Source organism: Macaca thibetana, chromosome 1, assembly GCF_024542745.1.
Source record: "Macaca thibetana thibetana isolate TM-01 chromosome 1, ASM2454274v1, whole genome shotgun sequence".
NCBI lineage: Eukaryota > Metazoa > Chordata > Mammalia > Primates > Cercopithecidae > Macaca > Macaca thibetana.
In genome coordinates, this window is record NC_065578.1 from 94,337,021 (window position 1) to 94,363,746 (window position 26,726).

At 43.6% G+C, this 26,726-nt stretch overlaps 1 protein-coding gene across 2 annotated transcripts in view; it reads right to left on the minus strand.

Moving 5' to 3' along the window:
• CNN3 (calponin 3) overlaps positions 1-4,988 on the minus strand; it is a 35,143-nt gene extending 30,155 nt beyond the window's left edge. Inside the window, exon 1 of one of the 2 annotated variants that reach the window (XM_050778263.1) lies at positions 4,649-4,988. In XM_050778263.1, coding sequence (XP_050634220.1) covers positions 4,649-4,705 — 57 coding nt within the window. In that variant the 5' untranslated portion in view covers positions 4,706-4,988. Of the gene's footprint in view, positions 1-3,396; positions 3,420-4,648 lie in introns of those variants that run through there. The other variant, XM_050778270.1, reaches the window with a different exon arrangement.
• Positions 4,989-26,726: the final 21,738 nt, after the last annotated feature.

A 26,726-nucleotide genomic window follows, 5' to 3' on the forward strand; every position in this document is an offset into this window, starting at 1 on the left:
AAAAATAAAATAGTTTTTAGAATATTTTCTTTTTAACCACATCCTTCAAAATCATCACACTGTACTACAGAATTATCTTAGACTACAGAGTTAATTTCTAACTTCTTATGTCTAGAGGTAGCAAAATCTATTCCTGATGAATACATTCATTAAATCAACAAATATTCAAATATTTATTGAGCACAAGCTATGTGCCAAACTATATTCTAAAATATCGATCTTGAGACACACCCGTGAATAAGACAGCTTTATCTCTGGTGGGAAGAGACAGATAATAAGCAAACAAAAAAATATTTTAATTAAAAACCAATTTCTGAACTTTCAAGATTAAAAAGAAAAAAGCTAAGCCCACCAACACATTTTAACCAAGATTCTGGTGCTCTACCAGCAAGACAAGGCAACCCACCTTCGGGTATAATTCACAGCTGGGTCACCCTGGGTTACTCTTACCAGAAGTACCCTCAGAGCAGCTGTGCGTCTGAAGCGCAGCCGGCAAACAGGCTGGGAGGACTCCGCGGACACTGGTCCTGTCCAATTATTACTATATGATTAACTTCAACAACCAAAGATTTTGGTAATAAGCCTTTCAAGATGGTTTTTAGGTGTTGAGAAATACCATTTTGTAACCAAGAAGATCCCGTGGGAAGCTGCTTTGCTCAAATCAGACATTCCAGGGGGGCAGAAGACTGGAAGAATGTGCATTCCAATTCCATGCTTCTTAATATTTCAGTTAGCCTCCTCCCAAAAAAACATACCGAGGTAAGATTATTTCAGCTCCCCATTCGTCAATTTATTTTTTCCACTTTCCCTGAGACCTGTAAGAAAGGTTCCTGCGGCATTTACTCCAAGTCTGATGAAGACATGCTTCACTGCGTCCTCTTTTCCCGTCCAAATTTACGGGAAACTACCCCCACTCCAACATTTTGCCAGGAAATGCTGTGCTTCCCTTGAGTACCTGTTATATTTTTTCATGGTTTATGAGGCACAGAATTGTTTCACTTTTCATTTTGGTTCCCAAGATGCATTCAAGGGCCTGGCTCAACCTGTAGAATACCTGTAGGGCCCATTACTTTACGAGTGTTTCCATCCTCCATCGAACCATCCATACACCAGTGTCTGCATTTTCCCTGGCCCTTTTACTCTCTGATAGTTTTTGTAAACTACAAGTTATTGATCATTTGGTGTCATTTTTTTCTTTGTTATTAAAGAAACGTTGTTCGTATTCCACGCTGAAAGACTGGAATTCTTAGGGTTTTTCTTTTTTTTAGGCTGTTTTCACACATCTTCTTGCCTATTAAAGAAAGTAAGTTTGTGTGTTCTGCCATGTATTATCATCTTATCAATCAAATGTCTTAAAGATTTTTCCCTGAAATTTTACTGATTAAAGTATTTAAAATCAGAGACATCCTCAATTCACTGATGAACTGCTTTTACAGCTAGAATATTATATAACAAGACCAAAAGGTATTAATACAAACCAACTACTTAAAGAGGCAGGGACATAAATATCTTAGAAATATAATACCAATAACTAATTTTCTGTTACTAAGAGCTAATAGCTACAATACAGTCACTGAGTACTATAAGCCAGACACATTTCCACAACATGGTGTTTAGGGGTGGTAACTATTGTTTTCCCCCATTCTACAGATGACAAACTAGGAGAGAGATGTCAGGTAGCTTGCCCAGCATCACAGAAGGCAGGAAGTGGCGGAACGGGGACTAGAATTCACATATGCTAGACTCCCAGGTCCCCTCCACATTGTCTCCCCAGGATGTTTCTATACTTCTTTGTTAAGTGAGATTTAGGGGTGGATGGGGGAAATCTAGCATTCAAGCAATGTATCAATTACGCAATAAAGAAAAAGCAGGAAGGAATCAAAAAGTGTCAAACCACGCAATGTCACTTTTGCATATACCCACCTTTCACCCGGGAGTCCTGAGGCCTCCGTCAGAATGTAGCATCTCATACAAAGGCCTAGCAAACACGGCTAATTTGATTCCCAGGTCCAGAACAGATCAGAAACAGTATCACATAAATAATCACAATGTCAAAAAGTGACAGGTGGGTAGCAAAAATGGGGGGAAGGGCTGGGCGCCGTGGCTCACACCTGTTATCCCAGCATGTGGGGAGGCTAAGGCAGGAGGAAATCACCTGAGGTGAGGAGTTGGAGACCAGCCTGGCCAACGTCGCAAAACCCTGTCTCTACTAAAAAATACAAAAATTAGCCGCGTGTGGTGGCAGGTGCCTGTAATCCCAGCTACTTGGGAGGCTGAGGCAGGAGAATCGCTTGAACCCGGGAGGCGAAAGTTGCAGTGAGCTGAAATCCTGCCACTGCACTCCAGCCTGGGCGACAGAGCAAGACTCTGTCTCAAAAAAAAAAAAAAAAAAAAAAAAAGGTGGGGGGGAAGGCGACAGACAGCAGAGTCTTCTGTAGAACATCCCTAAGTACTTCACTCAACTAAGACATCGCTTTTAGAGTTAAAATTCTTAGAACAGTCCAACTTCTGTGACCTTGAGCAAATCTTTCTGAGCTTCAGTGTACTGATCTGTAAATGATGTTGGATAATCCCAGCAATCCTCCTCACCTTACAGGACTGCTCTGCTGTTAAGATGAAAAGAATTCCTATGAAAGAATACTGTCTGAAAGGACTACAAAAATGAAACGGGCTATTAAAAAATGGGTTTGGTGCTTAAAGGGATAAATCCACAGCTTTCCTAACTAACTTTCCAAATGTTCTAAAAACTGAGGTTTTACTGTTTTTAAACATTTATAATAATTACAGTGATCTGGCCTGTGCATGCATTTCCTTGAGTCTGCTCAGCATTAAGCAGGAAAACGGCAGAAGCTGCTACATTAGTCAGCAAAAAAGAAATTAGCATGAATATTATTAACATCCAAGAAAAGTAAGTCACTTGAAGAGCTGCCAACGTTATCAGTACCTCATTTACAATGCAAAAGGTAGTAAAGAGACTCAACTGCTGCCAACCAAGAATCACTGGGGGGAATTACAATGAATGTGCACAACCAGGCCAAAAAGTCTCACAACACGTCCAACGTTTTGGACATGCCCGTTCCTCTGAAAAGTTTCCTAAAGTTCGGTTTGTAAACCCTGGAAGGAAGGGAACAATTAACTTGTTACAAACTTTTCAGTTGGTGAGGTTTGCATTCAATCATACACCACTCACCTTTCTGCTCTTAAAAAAACTGTTTAGCAAACTGTTGTCCAACACGGGCAAGACGTTTGAAAAAGTAAAGGACCTAAACATTTCAACTTTAGATACACAGACTAAAATCAACCCTTTGCTTCAAAGACGGTATGATGTGCAGACTAACAGCGGGAGACAAGAGCCACAACTCTCCCTTGGGGTTTGACAACGGTGCGCTTCATTACCTCAACATAATTCGCTTCACACCGCCTACCCCCGCAGCCCCGGGATGTTCCAGCTCTGACAATGCCAGTGCCTTCCACCAGCGGTCGGACGGTGCGGTGGCAATCCTGACATGCTTGGGCTCCCGGGAGGTTAATGGGAATTAAACCACAGCAGCCCTCCTTTGTGGCGCTTTGGCCAGAACAGCAGAAAAGAGACAATGAGCGTTCTGTGCGCAGTTCCGCGCCGATTGGCTGGTCTCTCCCCTAGAAACCCCTGATGTCATGGGCTTGGAATGCAGGGAGGGAGGAAGGAAGGAGAGGATTTGGGGAGGGGGACGCCTCTCATCTCTTTCCCAGGCCAAAAGTCCCAAAGATAAACCTAACGCATTCTTGGGCTCAGTAGCAAAGCTGAGCGTCACCAAATCCCAATCGCTCCAAACTATAAGCCGCCTCGGCAAACAAGCCCTAAACAAAAGCAACCCACAAAAATACTCCTTTATGTCGTGAAAGTCTAATGTACTACAAACTTCTCAGTGTTTTATAAAAAGTCTCAAGCCTAAGCAGACATCGCTCGCACAGTGGCGCGCTCAGGCTTTGTCTCCATTTCCCGCAAGAGCAACAGCAGCAGCAGCGGCAGCGGCAGCAGCAGCAGCAGCAGCAGCAATCGGCCTCCAAATGCCTCCCAGGCACCGAGATCGGAGACTACGATGGGTCCTGGACCGGCTCCCGTTCCTCGGGGGGCCCTGGGGTCGGCGGGACAGTGGGCGGTCTCTCTCCCTGTGGGGAGGTGCGGGGTCCGCCAGCACCCGGGGCCCGGGTAGATGGCGGGGGCTGCGGCAGCGGCTCGCCGGGTCCCTGGCCGCGCGTACGGGCTCCGCCTAAGGGCGAGTGGCCACGCAGGAGCGCCCCCTTCCCGGAGGGCGCGTCCTGCAACCACCAAACGGCCCCAGAGACCCTCGCAGCCGGAAAGGCCGGCTCCGCGGGACTCCAGGCGCCCGGGAACCCACCGCCAGCCACTAGTCCCGTCCCATGGCGCGGGAACAAAGCCAGGCGGGTGCCCGGGAGCCGGCCCCGCGAGCCCGGGGACGGGACGCAACCGGGACAGGCAGCGACGCTCGCGCCGCCTCGACGTCCCCTCTCCAGGAAAGAGGGGTGAACCACAGCGCGAGGGGCGAACGAAGTACGGCCCAGCGCCAGGCTACCCCAAGGGAGCCCGGGCGCGCTTTGCACCCCTCGCCCCGGGGGTCCCCGCGCCCGCCCGAGCCAGGCGTACCTTGTTCTTGACCTCGGCCGAGAGCCCATAGGAAGGGCCCTTGTTGAAGTGGGTCATGGTGGTTAGGGCGGCGGGAAGAGGCTGCGCTGGGGTCCGGGGTCTCTCGCACTTCGCTTCCCCGCTCCTGGCCCCGAGGAGTGGCCGCCGCGGGGGATGCTCGGAACTCCCTCCTCTGGGCGGCGCAGGAGACGGTCGCGGCCGCGGGGCGCGGGCGGTGCCTGGGCGACTGGGTCCGACTGTGTGCCGCAGAGCCTCGAGGTCCGCTCCAAAGCTCCTGGCTGCCTAGCTCGCCGCCCGCCTTGCTCCCCGCCCGCACCGCGGTTCCCCACCGGCCGCCCCCGCCTCCTCCTGGGCCCTCGGGGATTGGCCGCCGGGCCCGACCAATGGAGGGCCGCCTCCTCCCGCCTCTGCGCCGAGGGGCGGTGCGGCCAATTGAAGGGCCGCGGGGGCCGCTCTCCCTCCCGCTTTCTCTCCGCGCGGTCCCCGGCCCCCGCCCCAGCCCCAGCCCTCACGCCACCGGGGTCGGCGGCAAGGCGGCCCCGCCCCCGGGCTAGGCAGGGCGCCTGGGGGCTTCCTAGCCACAGGCAGTTCACGTCAACCTCCAGGCATCCTCCGCGGCGGGCCGGGCTGGGCCGGGCCGGGCTGGCGGAGGGGAGCGGAAGCCCACCCGGTCTGACCCGCCGCCTCCGTCTGCCTGCTCCCGGGCTCCAGGCCCAGCGCGCCCAGATGCCGGGCGGGACCCCTCCACCCGTTGCTGGAACACCAACAGCAGCCTTGGAGCCTCTGGGCGGGAGGAACTGGGGCCTCCACCGACACCTGCTTCTTCCCTCACCTAGCAGCCTCCCACACCTGTTGGTCTGACCTCTGCCCCGCCGCCGCCACCGAGTAACCTAAGGCTTTTGGCCTGATTCGAGCTCACTGTGTCTAAACCTCTAAATGCGGTGCGAAAAAATCCTGGGGAATGTGCCATGGCAAAGCCTGGGCATTTCAAGTGCTTTTCTGGATTCTCATCAATTCCTCTTTACAGGAATCTTTATCCGGAATTCAGCTAGTCCCAAACCCCACGTAGTGTTGCTCTGCTTGTGTTTTTGAATCCAGGGGCCTCTTTGAATCAGAAGCCCTTTGTATAGAGATAAGTATCCTTCAGGCCAGAAGCAGCCTCCACTTTTTTCGCAGTCCCATTTCCTACCCAACGCTTTCTTCTGAGTTTTAAAGGCATTCGATAGAGAAGGGGTTGGAAACAGAACCTTCGTCCCCCGCCTCAGCGCCTCGGAGACTAGATATCTTCCAAACATTATCTCATTTACTTCCCTGAAGTTACTACTAGGTAGATTTCATGTCTGTTGAGAGGTGAGAAAGCTGAAACTTTGAGACTTAAGAATCCTGGCCGAGGTCACCCTCCTCCGAAGCTTCATCTCTTGCCACCACTTTCTGGTGCACACCTAGGACAGATTTCAATCCCTGAGATCCCAGGATGAAAACTATGTTCGCCAAATACCAGCTACTGTGCCAGAAGAGATCATGGAACAAGGTGTGGCAACCTGCTTGAGAAAAGGAACCAAAACATCATAGTTGAACCGTCCTGCAATAGAAGTGAGTAAGGTGAACCAGGTGTGGTGGCTCATGCCTGTAATCCCAGCACTTTGGGAGACCGGGGTGAGAGGATTGCTTGAGGCCTGGAGTTCAAGAACAGCCAGGGCCACATAGCAAGAGCCTGTCTCTATAAAAAAAATCCAAAGTTTTTTTACATTAAAAAAAAAGAAGTAAGGCAACTTGAGCCGGAAGTGCACAAAACTGCTATCAACTTTGCAAGGCTTTTCCCAATGACTTTGAGGGATGGAACCTGAAGGAAGGGGGAGGAGGCAAATAGGGAGGAAAGTGAAATGATTTATAAATGACTTGCTAATTTCATCCAAAGGGAGTAATGATAATTAGGGCATTCTTCCCACACGAAGATGACACAATTGACCCACTATCACTGAGGCAAGCAGTTTGGGCTGTTTTTCCAGTAGTATGACAGTGATGGTGTGTCAACCACAGGACCTCACCCACATTTCTATGGGACCTAGGAGTGTGGGAAATAACAGCCAGATTTGAGGTACAAATCCTGGTGCCCAGCCTGCAGAGCCTTTTTGCAGCAATCTAAGCCTGACTGCTCCTGTTGTATGGTCAAAGTCATTTTAATCTACTTTAGCTTATTCCTTGTAAAATGTTCAAGAATTGTATTTTGTCTTGAAAACTATGAATTTTATTGTTTATGGGGCGTTATTTTTTAAGGATTACAGGATTTCAGTTTTGGATGATGAAAAAGTTTTGAAGATGGGTAGTGACAATGGTCACACAACATTGTAAATGTATAATGCCATCGTACACTTACATGGCTTTAAAGTAAACATGAAATTTTCTACATTTGTTTGTTTGGTCAACTGTTATCCTCCCTAAGGTACTTGAAGTTCTTTCTGACATTGCCACTGGCACTTACTATTTAAATATTGTTGGTCCTCTTGGATTCCATCAGTACTCCAGAGGCTTCCTTCATTTCGAATTTAACTGGTTGTGTAGGAATACGTAATGCTGTTGTTAGCACTAGGGAACGTATCTGAGTCGCATTCACCAAAGTGTGTTAGCAGCAGCAAAGTTGTATGGGTCTGCAGCAACCTCAATTCTCGCCTCCTCCAAAGAAAGAATTCTACCAAGAGGCTTAAGGCAGAGGGAGAGACCAAGGCAAGTTTTAGAGCAGGAGTGAAAGTTTATAAAAAGTTTTAGAGCAAGAATGAAATGAAGTAATGTACACTCGGAAGAGGGCCAAGCGGGCAACTTGATAGATTCAAGTGTGCTGCTTGACCTTTGACTTTATACATTGTTTTATACATTGGCATGCTTCCAGGGGGTTGTGTCCCTTTTCCCCTGATTCTTCCCTTGGGGTGGGCTGTCTGCATGTGCAGTGGCCTGCCAGCACTTGGGAGGGACGACATGCTCAGTGTGTTAACTGAAGTTGCACGCATGCTCACTTGAGGCATTCTACCCTTACTAGTCGAGTGTTCCTAGAGGAAGGTCATATATGAGTACTAGTTAAATGCCACTATTTGGCTCTTGGTGCACACCTGTGAGCCCACTCGCCTGACTCCTAAGATCTTATCCAGAAGCTACTGATCGCCAGTTTTAGGTATTTTCTGTCCATTGGGAGACTGCCTTTCCCTGGTGCCGGCTGTGACCAATTATTATTTTAGAGAGACAGTTTAACAACTGCCTGACCACCTGATGGTTGCCTGACATTCCTTGTGGGAGCGAGGAGCCCTCTCCTGCTCTGCTCACGTCTGACTACCTACTGTGACACTATGGAATAAAATGAGAAAAACTTAAAATTTGGGACAATTTTAACAGCTTTATTGAAGTATAATTGATATAACAAAGTATATTTAAAGTGTTCAGTTTGATACACACATATACACATAGATACACCTATTTAAAAACCCATCACCACAACAGACAAAGGACATATTCATCACACCCAAAAGTTTCCTCATGTAACCCCTCCCTCCCAGCCTTCCTTACCTCTCCACCCCACCAGGCAACCCCTGATATGCTTTATGTAACTATACATTAATTTGTATTTCCTAGAATTTTATATAATTGGAATCACACATTATATACTCTGTTTTATCTGACTTCTTTCACTCAGCAAAATTATTATGAGATTCACTGATGTTGTAGCATGTATCATTAGTTCATTCCTTTTATTACTGAGTAGTATTCAACTGTAGGGATACACCAGTGATTTTGCCCATTCCCTTATTAATGAACATTTTGGTTGTTTCCAGATTTTGGCTATTGCAAATAAAGTTGCTATGAACATTCATGTACAAGTCTTTGTATGGACATATGCTTTCATTTCTCTCCCATAAATACCTATAAATGGAATGGCTAGATCATGTGAAAGATGTATATTTCACTTTTTAAGAAACTACAAACTTTTTCCAAACTAATTGTACCATTTTACATTCCCACCAGTGTGTATGAGAGTTCCAGTTCCTCTGCTTCCTTACCAACAGTTGGTAGGCCAGTCTTTTTAAATTTAGTCATTCTTATACATGTGGAGTATGGTATCTCATTATGGTTTTAATTTGAATTCCCTTAATTTGATGCCCTTAATACGTAATGATGTTGAGCATCTTTTCATGTATTTATTTGCCATCTGTGTATCTTTTTCATGAAATGTTTGTTCAGATCTTTTGCCTACTTTTTATTGAATTGTGTGTTTTCTTATTATGGTATTTAACTTGTCACTGTTAGGATACATTTCAAAAATCCTGACCAAGTTCTAACACTAGAATGTGTCAGCAAATGCTCAGTTTAAGTAAAATGTCACATTACAAACTAACTACCAGGGTGTGGCCCAGCAATCTTAAGTACTTTCCCTGGAACCTTCTGTAATATGCAGAACACTTTGAATTGAAATAAATGCTGTTACGGAGGTCAACTCAACCTTTCCAAATTTTTATTAATTAAAAGCAGTTGGAGAGTTGTAGAAAAGTATTTTTTCATAGAGGCAAATTTGTGGGTCATGTTGCCATACATCTTGCCACGAAAATAATAATATAAAGTGTTTTGGAGAATACACCCTGAAAGTCTGTCAGAGGCCTGTGAACCAAAGCAACTCCATCTTGAATAGGGACTAGGTGAAATGAGGCTGAGACCTGCTGGCCTGCATTCCCAGACAGTTAAGGCATTCTAAGTCACAGAATGAGCTGGGAGGTCGGCACAAGATACAGGTCATAAAGACTTTGCTGATAAAACAGGTTGCAGTAAAGAAGTGGGCCAAAACCCACCAAAACCAAAATGGCGGCAAGAATGACCTCTGGTCATCCTCACTGCTACACTCCCACCAGCGTCAGGACAGTTTGCAAATGCCATGGCAACATCAGGAAGTTGCCCTATATGATCTGAAAAAAGGAGGCATGAATAATCCACCCTTTGTTTAGCATATCATCAAGAAATAACTATAAATATGGACAACCGGCAGCCCAAGGGGCTGCTGAGTTTGGAGTAGCCATTTTTTTATTCCTCCTAACAAACTTGCTTTCACTTTATAGACTCACCCTGAATTCTTTCTTGTGTGAAATCCAAGAACCCTCTTTTGGGGTCTAGATCAGGACCCTGTTCCTCTAACAAGTCCACAATGCCAGAGAATTAAAGAGAACCACAAAGGCGTGGATAAGTTACAGTAAAGGCAGAAGGGACCCTAAAAGGCTCAGAGGCTAAGAGACTTTTAAGCACCTGCTATGTGCTGAGCACTATTAGAGGCACATAACAGGCAGTGAAATCAAAATTCACCCAAATAGGGGCATTTTGAGAGTGAAAGGGCACTATTAATATTTTTTTGTTTCAGGCAGTCCTGATAAAGCCCCTTCATAGTGTGCTCATTTCACCCTCAAAAGTGTCCCATTGAGATGCTAAATCACAGTCACCTCACTTACAGGCATCACTCGCAATAACTCTGTAATAATCCATATTATCTATTCCTACTTTATAATCAAAAACTAAGGTTTAGTAGGGTATACAACTCGGTCAATGTCAAACAGTTAATAGAGAGCAGAGTTGGGATTTGAAACCAGGCCTGGTTTAGAATGATTGCTCAACAAACCAGCTTCCCAGACCCCTGAAGAATCTGAAGTCACCCTTTTTTGAGAGGGCAAGGGGGGATGCTTTATGGAATTTATTATAAACATGCCCCTGGCCTGGCACAGTTGGCTCACGCCTGTAATCCCAGCTCTTTGGGAGGCAGGTGGATTGCTTGAGGCCAGGACTTTGAGACCAGCCTGGGCAACATGGTGAAACCCCGTCTCTACTAAAAATACAAAAAGCCAGCATGGTGGCACACACTTGTAAGTCCCAGCTACTCAGGAGGCTGAGGCGAGAGAATCGCTTGAACCCAGGAGGTAGAGACTGCAGTGAGCTGAGATCGCACCACTGCACTCCAGACTGGGAGACTGCACTCCAGACTGGGAGACTGCACTCCAGGAGAGTGAGGCTGTGTCTTAAAAAAAAGCTCCTATCCTTTACATCTTTTTCTTTATAACAACAACTTTGTATTGGATTTGACAGTGATCCTTTGTTGTTGCCCATCTTCATCTGAAATCAGTTTTTCCAAAAGACATGTGAGCAGCCGAATAGAAGAGATGCATAGGGTGAGGTATGGGAGAAGGGGAGTAGAACTGCCACAGCCTCTCTGTCACGCCTCACTTCAGGAACCTCCATGGGTTCAGCTGTCTGGAAGCTCCCTGAAATTGCTCTTGTAAGGCACATCTGCTCCTTTTCCCCCTCCCATTCGAGAGTGCTCACCAATTATTCCAGGTAATACTATTAGTACATCAATCGTGTGCCACCTTTTCCACCAGAGGCAAGCATGTGGCGGACTTTTCAAAGGGATTACCTTATCCCCCGCTAGGCCCAGTACTGGGCCCAAGGAGGCACATGACCCAAACAGGACCCACCACAGTTCTTTATGGTAAACAGATATGGAAGCTGAAAACAAAGTCAAACTGACTTAGACAAAAAGTGGACTTTAGTGGTTCATGTGACATAAAAGTCAAGGAGATGTAGCATTGGGCGTGGCTAGATTCAAGGACTCAGTCAAAGGCTTGACAAACCAGTATGTCTCCACATACCTTTTCTCTTCTGCTAACTCCCTCAGCCCTACCCACCGGGGGTGAAATTGACCACTGGAAGGTCCAGGCTTACATCCTAACCTTCTAAGTGAAAAACTTCCCAACAGTTCTAACAAAAGTCGCAAAATTGAGTCTCATCGGCTTGGGGTCACCTGCCTATTTCCATGCTAATCACTGCGGCTACCGGGAGGAAGGCCCTGCTGGCAGGTCAGAGTATGTGCCTGAGGCAGGCGTGGAGGTAAGTTAGCAGCTCGGCCAGCACCACGGGAGCTGAGAGAGGGAAGATGCACAACCCCAAAGGAAAACAAGGGAAAAGATGCTGGCGGGACAAATAAAGATGATGCCCACTGCACAAGCTCTTCTCTCTCCAGTGTGTATTGCAAGGCCGCTCACTTCCATGGGCCTTTTTAGAGTCCTGCACTTGATTTTTTTATCTGTTGTTTTTTATTTTTATTTTTCTCAAGGAGGGTTCCTAAACTTGTATAAGCTTTAGGCCCCTCAAAATCTGAAGCTATCCTACAAGAGAGTCACTCAGAATATCTACCTCCCTCTTATCAATTTAGGAACCAAGTCTTGTCAATTGCTCAACTACACTGCCTTTCGTCCACTCCTAACAGCTTGAAACTGAGGTTCTTATTGCCAGAAAATGGCATCCTGCCCTAGCCTTTTCCTTCTGATTCATCTCCAAAGCCTTACAGCAGGGCAGTTCCTTAAAAAATTAAAACACTATTATCATACACCTCTAGGAATATACCCAACCTAATTGAAAGCAGGGTCTGAAAGAAATGCTTGTATACCTTTGCTCACAGCAGCAGAGTTCACAGTAGCCAAGAGGTAGAAGCAACTTGTGTCCATCAGTGGGTGAAAAAGAAAACTAGAAGTAGTATATACATGCAACTGAATATTATTTCCCTAAAAAGGAAAAAAGTCTGACATATACTGTAACAGAGATGAACACCGAGAACATTATGCTAGTTGAAATAAACTAGTCATAGCAGGATAAATATGGTGTGATTCCATCCTACTATACTATGTAGTATTCCAAATACTGCACGATTCAGCTAGGGGATGAAGAGTCCAGGTAGTGGGGAGTTACTGTTTAATAGCTACAGAGCTTCAGTTTTGCAAGATGGAAAGGGTTCTATGGATGGATGGGTGGTGATGGTAGCACAACAGTGTGAATATACTTAATGCCACTGAACTGTTCACTGAAAAATGGTTAAGATAATAATTTTTATGTATATTTCACCACAATTTTTAAAAATCTGATGCTTTAATAGCTTTTCTAAATATGCATGGGATCATAACTACCTTACTTAAAAGTCTAGTGGCTCTTCATTTGGCCACATGCCAAGCCCAAGCTCTTTGACTTACAGAGTTGCTATAATGATGATTTTTAAAAATCATATATGCAAAGTACTTAATTATGCCACAGTGCCTGACACAGGGTAATTTCTCAATAATTGGGTGTTAGTAGCTTGATTATTACTAAGACTATTATCTGGCCTCTCCCTACCTCTCCAATCTTGTCTTCCGTCACTTCCAACCTTGTGCTTTAATTCTAGAAACAGCCCTGAATTGGCCATGCTGTTTTACACTGAGGTATGTTTGAATATGTTGTTTTCTCTGCTTCTATGTCTTAACATTTATTCTTCAAAATTGAATTCAGATATCACCTTTCCCAGAAGGCTTCCTTGTCTCACAAACCTCCATGAGATTTATTTGGCCCCTTGTGTGTCCCTTCTATTTTGTAAATGTTCCTATTGTTGCTGCTGACACAGTGTCGTGTAATTTATTTGTTTACATGCCCCTCTCTAGTCTGTGAGCAGATTTAGGGCAGAAAACGATGCCTTCTTCACTGCATCATTCCCTGGGATCTTATATTGAATCTGGCATGAAGTTGATGTTCAACAAATGCTTGTCTGATGAATAATATGATGAGCACTTAGTCATTTTTACAAATCTTATCCCATTTAATCTTCAAAATTACAATTAGAAGGAAATATTATTGTCCTCATTTTTTTTTTAGAGGAAGAAACCAAGGCTCAGAGAGGTTAGTGACTTAAGGTCACACAGCACTAAGATCAGAATTAGAGTTTAGGGGTTTTTTTCTGCTTCTGAAACCTATGTTTTTCTTGGCACATGATGTCATTATATATCTGTATTTCCTCAGACAGGAAGTGTAAAGAACACAGAAAAGCAAGAGTTAGATTCTGGGGTGGCTCAGAGATTTGGAGAAAAAGAAAAAGAGAGTGAGTAAAACCACAAACAAGTACAAATAATACTAAAATGAACTCAGCAAACAAGGAAGATGGAAGTTTTTAAGGAAAAAGGTGAACAAACATACAAGCTAAGTGCAGAAAGGAAAAGAGCCTTTTATTTTTCAATATGGTCCTTCTCATGGAGAAGCCTCAAGGCCACAGCTCCAGTAGAAATCACATTTTGGGGTAAGGAAGGGAAGAGTCGGTGAAGACATGGAGGGAGCAGATTTAGAAAACCATCTATAAGGCCGGGTGGCGGTGGCTCATGTCTGTAATCCCAGCACTTTGGGAAGCCAAGGCAGGTGGATCACTTGAGCCCAGGAGTTTGAGACCCACTTGGGCAACATGGCGAAACCCCATCTCTACTAAAAATACAAAAATTAGCCAGGCATGGTGGTGTGTGCCTGTAGTCCCGACGATTACTTGAGCCAAAGATGTCAAGGCTGCAGTGAGTAGTGATCCTGCCACTCCACTCCAACCTGGGCGATGGAGCGAGATCCTGTCTCAAAAAAACCAGAAAGAAAGAAAAACCATCTACAGTGGAGGGAAGCTGAGAAGGGGGCAGTCCTTAACAAGTAGATAGCTGGGTTGAGAGAAGCAAAGGCGAATTTATAGAGTTACTAAAGGCAGGGGCCAGGAGAGCTGAAGAGATGAGAGTTCTGGGAGTGGAAGGGGCTAGCAGGAGCTGAGGGAGTGAACTGCTCGTTCTGGACATGGGGAAGGAAGACAGACCACCTCTCCCTTTAAAACTCCTCCTGCCACTTTCTCTTTCTCATGATAGCTGTCCTTTCGCTCCTCATTCGCATATTCATTTATTCTCATGATAGCTGTCCTTTCTCTCCTCATTCCCATATTCATTTATTCTCACTCTCTCTCTTTCTCTGTGTGTGTGTGTGTTGTTTCTTCTCTCTCCTTGCCTTATTCCTGCTTGAAACAATTGGGAATACCTCACTGATTTTATCTATTGTCATTCAGGTTCAAAGACATTGCTGATTCTCTAAATTTGTTGTTAACAATAAAACACAGTGTTTTGACAGCAGCCACAGGACTTGGCAGTCCCAAAAGGGAATTCTGGAAGAGAGGAGAGGGCCCAGTCAGGGCTGTCTTTTCTGGAGCTCATAACCTTCACAAGACTTTTATGCAATTATTTTTGTGTGTGTATGTACTCACCTACATTTTTGGGGGGGACAGGATTCTACATTTATTTATTATCAAAGGGAAAGAGGATCAAAAAGTTCCAGGCCCCACTGCCTTTTATAATACCTCTGTCAAATACAGGTACTCAGTTTTAGCTTCTTTATAATAATTTGTGTTCTTGACTTCGGTAAGGATACAGCTTAAAAGCTCTTATTTGTAAGAAGTAGGGTTAACATCAAGAATCTCAACTCAGCAATCTTTTGAAATGCAGAATGACTCACATTCCAGTGTCACATTCCAGTCTTTGTTGCTTATCAAAAACCTTAGATAATTTAAGATGGTATCAAAATACTAATGCAGTTTAATTCCTTTGTAAACAGTGTTCACTCTGAAACGACCCTATTGAAATGCAATTCCTTTTCACTACTTGAGGCAGTGGGAATAAAGTTTATTAACGGTCTAAATTTCATCACGTAGCACTGTTCTGACAAAGGAAAGTATTTCCAGATTATGCTGAAAGTTGCTTAGCACCTGTTTCTTAAAATAAATGTGTTTACTTTTTGGTAATGAAGACGCCTGGAAAATAGACATTTATTTCCATAGTATTAAAAGCATTGGCCAAGTGCAATGGTTCCCAGGCGGGAGGATCACTTGTGGTCAGGAGTTCAACACCAATCTGGGCAACATAGCAAGACCCCATCTCTACAAAAAAATTTAAAAATTAGTCATACAGTTACAATGAGCTATGATCATGCCATTTTACTCCAGCCTGGGCAATAGAGCAAGATTCTGTCTCTAAAAATAAGTAAGTAAATAAATAAATAAATACACTAATATAGTAACAGAAAACTCAAGTAACATAATTTTTTTTTAAGTTCCCATTAGATGATTCACTTCAGGAGGGCAGGAACCATTCTGTTCAACATTGTATCCCCCACACTTTATACATAGTAATCATTCAATAAATGTTTATCTTGTTAAAATAATTAATTGAGAAGCAGTCCGCTGAGACAGCACCAGTGCCTCAGCAAACTAAAACCCAACTCAATGTAAGCACTAAAATGAAACAAACTTGACCGATTAGAAATCACCAACTAACTTCTAGATAAGGCCAAAGGGACTTTTCACTTTAACCTGTCTAATTTTTTTTTTTTTTTTTTGGCCTTGCTTTTACAAACACCTTATAAATGTTTCACCTCATGCTCCCTGGGTGGAATGCTGAACCCCTTGCCAATCTGTACTGCCCAGTTCGTGAACTGCTGTCTCCCCAGATAAACTCTGTAACATTTTAATGTGCCTAAGTGTATCTTTTAACAATCTACTAAATGAATATCAAATAAGTTGATAACAATATCATATCATGCTCTAAAGCATCTTTAGAGGCATATCATTTGGTGAACTTTATTTCATGAAATTGACTTATTCACTGTTGAGAGCCAGCCCTGCACGGGGCTCTTCCAGGCCCTGGGAATACAACGGTAAGTGAGAGGGTTAAGATCCTTCCCGGCCGGGTGTGGTGGCTCACACCTGTAATCCCAGCACTTTGGGAGGCCGAGGTGGGCAGATCACCTGAGGTCAGGTGTTCGAGATCAGCCTGACCAACATGAAGAAACCCCGTCTCTACTAAAATTACAAAAAATTAGCTGGGTGTGGTGGTGCATGTCTGTAATTCCAGCTACTCGGGAGGCTGAGGCAGGAGAATCACTTGAACCTGGAAGGTGGAGGTTGCTGTGAGCCGAGATCATGCCATTGCACTCCAGCCTGGACAACAAGAGCGAAACTCCATCTCAAAAAAAAAAAAAAAAAAATCCTTCCTTAGGAGCTTTTGGTCTAGTAAGGGGTGGGTTACAGGCCATAGTCAAGCAATAGCATAAGGAAGACTATTTCGGGGAGTCAAGAGCACTGTGAAGATAGTGAATGGATACTATGCTGGGGAGTGTGTGTGCTGCTTGAGAGAGGGTGTCTGGGGAGGAGGTGATGTTCAAGCAGAGATGTGAATGTTGAGAGGATAAGGGAGAAATGCACTGCTGGCAGAGGGCGTCATCAGGGCAAATGTATTGAGAGAATGAGGTTGAAACAGAGAAAGAAACAGAAGTGGCTGGGGGCATTGAGCAAGTAGGAGAAGGATGAAGTGGGAAGGGTAGGCAGAGACCAGATGAAGCGGGGTTTTGAGGGCTATGAGGATTTTGGCCTGAAAGGAGGAACAATGAGGATCTGTGATCCTGAAAACCCCATCTGTCTTTATTTTCTGAATTAAAGGTTAAAAGAAGACCAGATTAGTTCAGTATTGAGGTGATTTAGAAATAGAAATTCTTGAATGGTGCATCTAATAACTCACCTGAAAAATAAAATTACGTAGGTGGGCACATTTTCTAACCATTTTAGATAAATAAACACTGATTATAATACTTGTTCAACTGAGAGCTTTATGATTCAGAGAAGGAATGTGGTCAACATAATAGGAAAGAATTTTTCCATTCTTTTTTGTGTATTTAGAATTGGCCACTATACTAGTTTCCATTTCTTTCTCCAACTTTGTATTTTAAATAGTTTGGATCATGATCACAAATTTAAAAATATATCTATTTTAGCCTCACCTAAAAGTCTTTTTTTCTTTCCAAAAGATTTTTAGAGAAACTTCTTTGTAAACTGATTTGAGCAATTTTTGCTTTCAGTTCTCAGCTTGAAGAGGATATGGGTGTGATTTATAGGCATTATTCCAAATGCCAAAAAAAAAAAAATCAGTTTCAGCTGTTAAAATTTTCCTTTGAATTGCCTGGTTTTACCGTTGTCTTAGCAGAAATTCTGTGGTCTGAATGTGTCCTCCAAAATTCATGTTGAAACTTAATCTCCAATGCAATAGTATTAAGAGGTGGGGGTCTTTTTTTTTTTTTTTTTTTTGAGACAGAGTCTTGCTCTGTCGCCCAGGCTGGAGTGCAGTGGCTGGATCTCAGCTCACTGCAAGCTCCGCCTCCCGGGTTCACGCCATTCTCCTGCCTCAGCCTCCCGAGTAGCTGGGACTACAGGCGCCCGCCACCATGCCCGGCTAGTTTTTTGTATTTTTTAATAGAGACGGGGTTTCACCGGGTTAGCCAGGATGGTCTCGATCTCCTGACCTCGTGATCCGCGAGGTGGGGGTCTTTAGGAGGTGATTAGGTCATGAAGGCTTCTCTCTCATGAACAGGATTAAGGTCCTTACAAAAGTGGCTTCACACAGAGTTCGGCCCCTTTTGCTCTTCTGCTTTTCTGTCATGTGAGAACACAGCAACAAGCTGCCCTCTTGGAAGCAGAGAACAGACTTCACCAGATAGATACTGAGCCCACTGGCAACTTGATTTTGGAGTCCCAGCCTCCAGAACTGTGAGAAATAAATTCCTGTTGTTTATAAATTACCCAGTCTCAGATATTTTGTTATTGTAGCATAAATGGACTAAGACAAGGAAAAAAAGAAACAGGAAAAAAAAAAAAAAAACTTCAAGAAACCTAGCTACTTAATTATTTTCAGAAAGTATAATGGTTTTATATATAGTTGATTCTTGAACAACATGGATTTTTTTAACTGCATGCATCCACTTACACATGTGGATTTTCTTCTGCCTCTGCCACTCCTGGGACAGTAACACCAACTCCCCTTCTTCCACCTTCCCAACCTACTCAATGTGAAGATGATGAAGACCTTTGTCATGATCCACTCCCACTTAATAAATGGTAAATATATTTTCTCCTCCTTATAATGTTCTTGATGACAGTTTCTGTTATTTAGCTTACTTTATTGTAAGAATATAGTATATAATGTACATCACATACAGAATGTATGTTAATTGACTACATTATTGGTAAGAACTTCAGGTCAACACTAGGCTATTAGTAGTTAAGGTTTTGGGGAGTCCAAAGTGATGCATGGATTTTCAACTGCATAGGGGGTTCACACTCCAAATCCCCATGTTGTTCATGGGCCAGTTGTACATATGATTTGTTTCCCTCTGACATCATGTCCTCTGGAACATATTCTTAATGAAAGTTTTGAAATAAAGTAGGCAGTACAGGGTAGGAGTTAAGAAAACAGCCTTGAGTTTGTCTGCTGTGGACCTCAGGTAGATTATTTATATGATCTTTGTAAGCTTCAGCTGTTTCATTTGTAAAATAAGGTTGTGTGGGATTTAAATGATAATATGTTATTATTTCTAAATATATGTTCCCAAGGTGAAATTAAACTTACTTTAAAAAAAACTGTGAGCTAACTAAACGTATTTTCTTCATAATTTATCCAGTCTGTGGTATTCTGTTATAGCAACAGAAAGATGAAGTTTACCACCGGGCACAGTGGCTCATGCCTGTAATCCCAGGACTTTGGGAGGGCGAGGCAGGCAGATCACTTGAGATCAGGAGTTCGAGATCAGTCTGGCCAACAGAGTGAAACCCTGTCTCCATTAACAATACAAAAATAAGTAGCCAGGTGTGGTGGCACACACCTGGAATCCCAGCTACTCGGGAGGCTGAGGCACAAGAATCACTTGAACCCAGAAGGCAGAGGTTGCGATGAGGTGAGATCACGCCACTGCACTCTCCAGCCTGGGTGATGAAGTGAGACACTGTCTCCAAAAAAAGAGAAAGACTAACTTTAGTTAGCTCATGGTTCTAGAGGCTGAGAAGTCCAAGAGCATGGTGCTGGCATCTGGTGAGAATCTTTTTGCTGTGTCATAACATGGCAGAGGGCATCACATGGCAAGAGAGCAAGAATATGCATGTCGGCTCACATCTCTCTTCCTCTTCTTATAAAACCACTAGTCCCATCATAGAGGCCACACCCTGATAACTTTAATCCAAATTACCTCCCAAAGGCCCCTACCTTCATCAACATATACATTTGGGAATTAAATTTCCAACATGAAATTTGGGGGATACATTCAAACCATAGCACTAACTCTAACTCTCAGTTATTTATCTTATATCCCAGTTATTTGTGTATTCTTATCTTGGCACGTATGAGTTAAACCACCATTAGTTATTATCACATGATTAACTTTGGTAATGACCACTCTTTTTTCATGGGTGCTATTCCCATCTTTACATCTTCTTTTCTTTTTTTTTTGAAATGTGGTCTCACTCCGTCACTCAAGTTGGAGTGCTTTGGCACAATCTCAGCTCACTACAACCTCTGCCTCCCAGGCTCAAGTGATTCTACCACCTCAGCCTCCCAAGTAGCTGGGATCACAGGTGTGTGCCACCACACCTGGCTAATTTTTTGTATTTTTGGTAGAGATGAGGTTTCACTATGTTGCCCAGGCTGGTCTCAAACTCCTGAGCTCAGGCAATCCATTTGCCTTGGTCTCCCAATGTGCTGGGATTACAGGCATGAGCCACTGCATCTGGCCTTACACCTTTTTTTTTCTTCTTCTTTTTCAGAGACAGGGTCTTGCTCTGTTACTCAGGCTGGGGTGTAGTGACTCAATCAGAGCTCACTGTAACCAAACTTCTGGGCTCTAGCAATCCTCCTTCCTCAGCCTCTCGAGTAACTGGGACTACAGGCATGTACCACCATGCCCAGCTAATTTCTTTTTTTTTTCTTTTTTGTTTCATGTTTTTTTGGTTTTTTGTTTGTTTGTTTGTTTGTTTGTTTTTTGAGACAGAGTCTTGCTGTCACCCAGGCTGGAGAGCAGTGGTGCAATCTCAGCTCACTGCAACCTCCACCTGCCAAGTTCAAGCGATTCTCCTGCCTCAGCCTCCTGAGTAGCTGGGACTACAGGTGCATGCACCATGCCTGACTAATTTTTGTATTTTTAGTAGAGAAGGGGTTTTATTATGTTGGCCAAGCTGGTCTCAAACTCCTGACCTTGTGATCTTCCCACCTCAGCCTCCCAAAGTGGTGGGATTACAGGTGTGAGCCACCGTGCTTGACAATTTTTTTTTTTTTTAATAAAGATGAGGTCTCTATATTTTTGTAGAGGCAGGGTCTCATGATATTACTAACTCCTGGTCCCAAGTGATCATTTTGCCTCGGCCTCCCAAAGTGCTGGGTTTACAGGTATGAGTCACCACACCTGGTTGCATAGTATCTTAAATCCATGGGATAGGGATTATATTTTATATCTGTTCCTTACTGGTGCCTAGCTGAGTTCATACAAAGCAGGTGTCCACTTATTTATAAGTTAAGGTTACAATGTTACCTCCTGAGGACTGCTGAGTCATTTATACAGCCATCCAAAAGACTGGTTAATATATAACTTAATAACTTGTTGGCTCCTTCAGGTGTAAGCCAAAAATACAGTTCTAGTCCACATCAGCCCATGAAGGATGAACAAAGTTTGCCAAGTGCTGCTCTTAAAATGCACACATCTTTTTATCCAATTTAGTCATTCAGCAAATATCTACTGAGTGTCTACTCTGTGCCAGGTTCTTTTCTAGACTCTGAGGAGACAGCAGCGAGACAGACAAAGATCATGCCTTGAAAGTCATGGTTTTCTCTGCTTGAGTTTTATTATCTGAACTAATTCAGAAAAAGTCAAAATGATTGTTCTTAGGTCTTTTTTACTTAACCAGAACCACATGCAGAACCACATGCGCCCAAGGACAGCTGCACAACCAGCCTTGCCTTTCTATTACGGAACACACCTGTGCTTCCAGAATAAACTCCAAATATCTAAGTGTACAAAGTCCTCTTCACATAGAATGTCTCACTGACAACTAGGTTGGAAAAAAGGGCTCTCATATTCTGTGTTCTAGTCAGTGGCCTGCTTTTAGCAATTCAGTAAAGCAGCTGTATCCAGAAAACCATTTTTTTCTATGGTCCTCTTCTGTCTTATCTGTCTGTCTCTCACTGAGCTCATCAGTCATGTTCTCCAAGAAACCTTCTTTGTCCTCCTACTCCATCTGGGTAAATACATACTTCTGGGTTCCCATGACTTTTAGTTTTTAATCTATATAATAGAATGTAATGCGCTGTATTACAATTGACTGTATATGCTTCTTAGATTTAAGGACTAATTCTTTTATTACTGTGATGACTGTAATAAAAGAAGAAAAGTAAGAAGAAAGGGAGGGTGTGTGGTGACATTGATAAGAATTCTCCCCAGAGCCCATTTTTTAGAGTCAGACCCATTTGTGTCAAACCCAGCAACACCAATTATTAGTAGTGAAGCTTTGAGCATGTTACTTAACTCAGTTGGGTCTCTTGTCCCTGGCACTAAACATTTGCTTAATGAAAGAATAGTAATCATTATTAGAGGCTTAATTAATTATGATAGCATGACTCTGTGCAGGCACTGTTTTCAGCACTTTTTACAAATTTCCCTATAAGCTAACATAACCCTGTGAGGTGAGTAATGTTATATCCCTTCTATAGATGAAAACAGAGGTCGCCCAGGTCGCCCAGAGAGCGTGACCTGCCCAGGTTACTCAGAGGGGCTCCAGGGTCCATTCACTTAACTATTACACTCTAGTGCTTATTGCTGGCTGCAAGGGAGAATAGAGGAAGAGAGACAAGGATGAACTCAAAGAACCCCCTGCTCCCATCAAGAAAAGCATCCTTCACCACTCTTATTTCATTTACTGGGAATTATCCCACCAATACCCCGGAAGTGCCTGTCTTCAGTCTAACATTCCTTCTGTTATGGTCTGAATGTTTATGTCCCCTCAAAATTCTCATTGAAATTTAATACTGAAGGTGACAGTATTGGGAAGTGGGGTCTTTGGGGCGTGATTAGGTCATGCAGATGGTGGCCTGTGAATGGGATTAGTGCCTTATAAGAAGAGGTAAGAGAGCAAGCCCGCCCTCGTTACTCCGTAAGAGGATACAACAAGAAGTTGGCAGTCTGCAACGAGGAAAAAAAACCCTTCATCAGACACTGGATCTGCCAGTCTTTGATCTTGGACTGCCCAGCCTCCAGAACTATGAGAACTAAATGTTTGTTGTATGAGCTTCTCAGTCTGTGGTAATGTGTTAGTGATGTCCATGCTAACTGAGACAGAAATTGGTACTGAGAAGTAGAGTGCTCCTGTAACAAATACCTAAAAATGTCAAAGCAGCTTTGGAATTAGAAATTTCAAAGTGCATGCTAGAAGAAGCTAAGATTGTCATGACGGGATGTTTAAAGTCAATTCTGGTGAAGGCTCAAAATAGTAAGAGAAGAGCTCTCGAGGAAGCTTTTGTCTTCTTTGAGAATATATAAGTAATCATGGACAGAATGTTGGTAGAAATAAGAATGATAAGGGCCATTTTGATGAGGTTTCAGATAGAAATGAGGAACATATTATCAGACAATGGCAAAAAGATGATCCTTATTATAAAATGGCAAAGAATTTGGCTGAATTGTTTCCATGTTCTAGTGTTTTGTGGAAGACCGAATTTGTGAGTGATAAAATGGATATTTCACTGAAGAGACATCTAAGCAAAATGTTGAAGAAGTGGCTTGGTTCCTCCTAACTGCTCACAGTAAAATGTGAGAAGAGAGAAATGACTTAAAGATGGAATTTTTAAGCAAAAGGAACTAGAACATAATTATCTGAAAAATTCTCAAACTATCTGTATTGCAAAAAAATATGAAAAGCACGCTTGGAAGCGGACACTCAGGGTGGGCGGCCAAGAAACCATTCAATAAGGAGATTAGGTGTGAACCATGAATTTAATCAGCTCCCCAGAGATAAACTGACAGTTTAACTTGAAGGGGAAGGAGAGGGAAGGAATGAAGGAAGGATGTCAGAAGTCTTGGATTTTATAGGACAGTACCTTAAAGCTATTTAGCTGCAAATGTGCACTCTTCTCCAAGACAAGGGAAGAATGACCATGAAAGCGATTCACAGATCATCAGGGCTGCCTCCTTAGTTTTGAAATGAGGTTGTTACCTTGTTTTCAATGGGTCAGAGGATCCTCACTCAAAGCTGTGCAGGCTTGACTCCAACCCAGCAAGACCCTGGGGGCAGGACCCTGCCTGTCAGAGCCACAGGATAGGCACTGCAACCTCAGGCGGTGTGGAAGGTGAGACTGCCACACAGGGTCCCAAAGGCAGGACTGTTTCTCCAGCAGGCCTGGAGGGCAGAGTGCAGAGATAGGAGACTTAAGAACCCATGGAGTTTGCCTTGCTAGATTTGGGATTATTTGGGACCCGTCAGCCTTTCCTTCTTCCCTATTTGTCTCTTTTGGAATAAGAATATCTACCCCATGATTGTTCCACCATTGTATTTTGGAAGTGCATAACTTGTTTGGTTTTATAAGTTCACAGCTGGAGAGGAAATTTGCCTCAGGATGAATTGTATGTGGAGTCTTACCCATATCTGATTTAGATAATACTTCAACGAGACTTCAGACTTTAGACTTTGGAGTTGATGCCAGAATGTGTTAAAAATTGGTGGTGGGGCTTGGGGGCTGTTGAAATGGAATGACCAACAGTATTTTACATTTGAGAAGGACATGAGTTTTCAGGACCATGGGCAGAATGTGACAGACTAAATTTGTGTGTCCTCCCGAAATTCTTATGTTGAAATCTAATCCCCAGTATGGTGGTATTTGGAGGTGGGACCTTATTAGGTCATGAGGATGGAACCCTCATTAATGAATGGGATTAGTGCCCTTATAAGAAGAGGCCAGAGAGCTAGCTTGCTTTCTCTACACCTTGTGCGGATACAAAAAGAAGTCATCAGTCTGAGAGCCAGGAAGAAGGTCCTCACCAGAACCCAACCATCCTAAGCTTGAATTTTCAGCCTCTAGAACTGTGAGAAATAAATTTCTGTTGTTGATAAGCACCCAGTCTATGTTATTTTGTTAAAGCAGGAAGGTGACTAAGATACCTTCCTTTTATCTCAAATGCTCTCTTAGCTACTAAACAGATCTCATATAAACACACTAATTATGTCTGTTTTGAGGATCTAGCGGGAAAACACAGCTCCGAACACTAAAGAGCCTTTCTTTATTTGTGACTGCCATCTTCTTTGACAGAGCAAGCAGCTTTGGAAGATCTGTGAGGGAGAACAAGATCACCACCTAGCCAGCCAGTCTACCTTCACACTCACAGGAGACTTTATTAATTGACAGAGAGATGTCAGTTTCCTTCCAATTTCTGAAATTTCCTTTTCACTCACTATTCCATTTAATGCATAGGCTTGGCTTTTACACATCAAGCATAATTTCTTTCTAAAATAATTTCTTCTATATTGAAACCCAATATAGAAGCATGGTCAATAAAGTAGATGACCTTCTGCTGAAAATGACCCCCCAACTTTACCCCCACCCACAGCAGCCCCTGTAGCTAGGCTTGTATTCTTTTACCCTCCCCTCTAAGTTTAGCTGATTAGAAGTCTGAAGTTGTCACAGTCGATCCTCCTACATGGGCATTTGAAGTTGGATTTCTTGTTTGGTCACTTCAACTGAGGTCTTACAAATTTAGAAGAAAGAGGGTGGTCCTTTGCCATCTTATATGTAGAAAAACAGAGAAAGCAGATTTATAAGTTAGGTTGCAGATTCTGGCTTCCTCAATAAAAACCCAATATAATACTAGCTCAGAGGAGATCCATGTTTCCCTTTTATATAAGAGTCTGAGGCTAAGCAGTTGGGTCAGGGCTAACGATCACATTAGCTCCATGGAGTTGGGGACTTAGGCTCCTTTCAACTGTTGCTCTGCCATTCTCCACTTGTAATTCTATTCCTAGGTTAAAGACAATGACTTCAACTCCTGTCATCTTATTCACACCCAGGCAGCAAGGAGGGAAAAAGAGGAAAGGAGGCGCCCATTCCTTTCTATTTAAGAGTGTAACCTGGAAGTTGTACATACCATTTCTGCCCATATCGCATTGGCTAGAGCCTAGTAAATGCCTACAATTACCGGCAAGGGAAGCTTGGAAGTGCATCTGTCAGCTGAGTGACCGAGTGTTCAGCTAATACTCTCTTTTCAGAGAAAAAGTGGAAGAGTGACATCACAGGTACAACAAGCAGCCTCTGCTCATCTCCACAGATAAAACTGATCTCCAGGAAGTGAGCACGAAGTTGAGGCTCAGAATAAAAGCAGCTGTGAGAGACTTGGGGCCTCCAAGAGACAAGGAGAGCAACACTGGTTCCTGTTGGCATCCAGTTCTTGGGTTCTATCCCTCATTAAGACACAGAAGCTTTCCTTCCCTTGTGTATAATAAATTCCTGGCTTTGCATAAGCCAGCCCAAGTGGCCTTCTGTTCCCTAATACCAAAATGTCTTGTCTAATACAAACTCATTATATGCTCCTGGAGGGCGAGGGTCACATTTTACTTTTTTATTTCTGACCCAGGGTTTAGGTAGCACCAATGCTCAGTAAATAAATACTGATTTGACTTAAGATATTGCTTCCTTTTGCAGCTGGATGCATTTGCTATCTGTCTCCATCATTTTTTTGCCAGTTATAGAATGTAGGCTTCCAAATTCCCTCAAAGAACAGAGAAGGTGGAGTCATGAGGAGATCAAGGAATGTCTTAATTTGAGAACTGAAGAGGAAAATACTAACAGTTTGGGCACAGCTCTTCCCTGAAATCTGTCAGCGCTGAGGGAAGGGCCAGCGGCAGTAATACAACAGCAATCTTCATGGCACTGTCAGGCAAATCAGGAGGGCTACAAGGGCCTGCTGCTCTCCTCTGTGGACAAATGCTTGTGGCTGTGAGTTAAATACCAGTGCAATCAGCTCACTCTCAAATGAAACTGCTCTAGCCCAGACTTGGAGAACAGTCTTGCATGAAACTTTTTTTTCCCCAGTGTTTTAAATTTAACCAGCTGGAAAGAAGTATCATTTTATTAAATCTTTTTGGCTGGGCGTGGTGGCTTATGCCTGTAATCCCAGCACTTTGGGAGGCCAAGGCAGGTGGATCACCTGAACTCAGGAGTTCAAGACCAGCCTGGCCAACATGGCAAAACCGTATCTCTACTAAAAATACAAAAATTACCAGGCATGGTGGTGCACGCCTGTAATCCCAGCTACTCAGGAGACTGAGGCAGGGAGAATTTCTTGAACCCGGGAGGCGGGGGTTGCAGTGAGCCAAGATTGTGCCACTGTGCCTGGA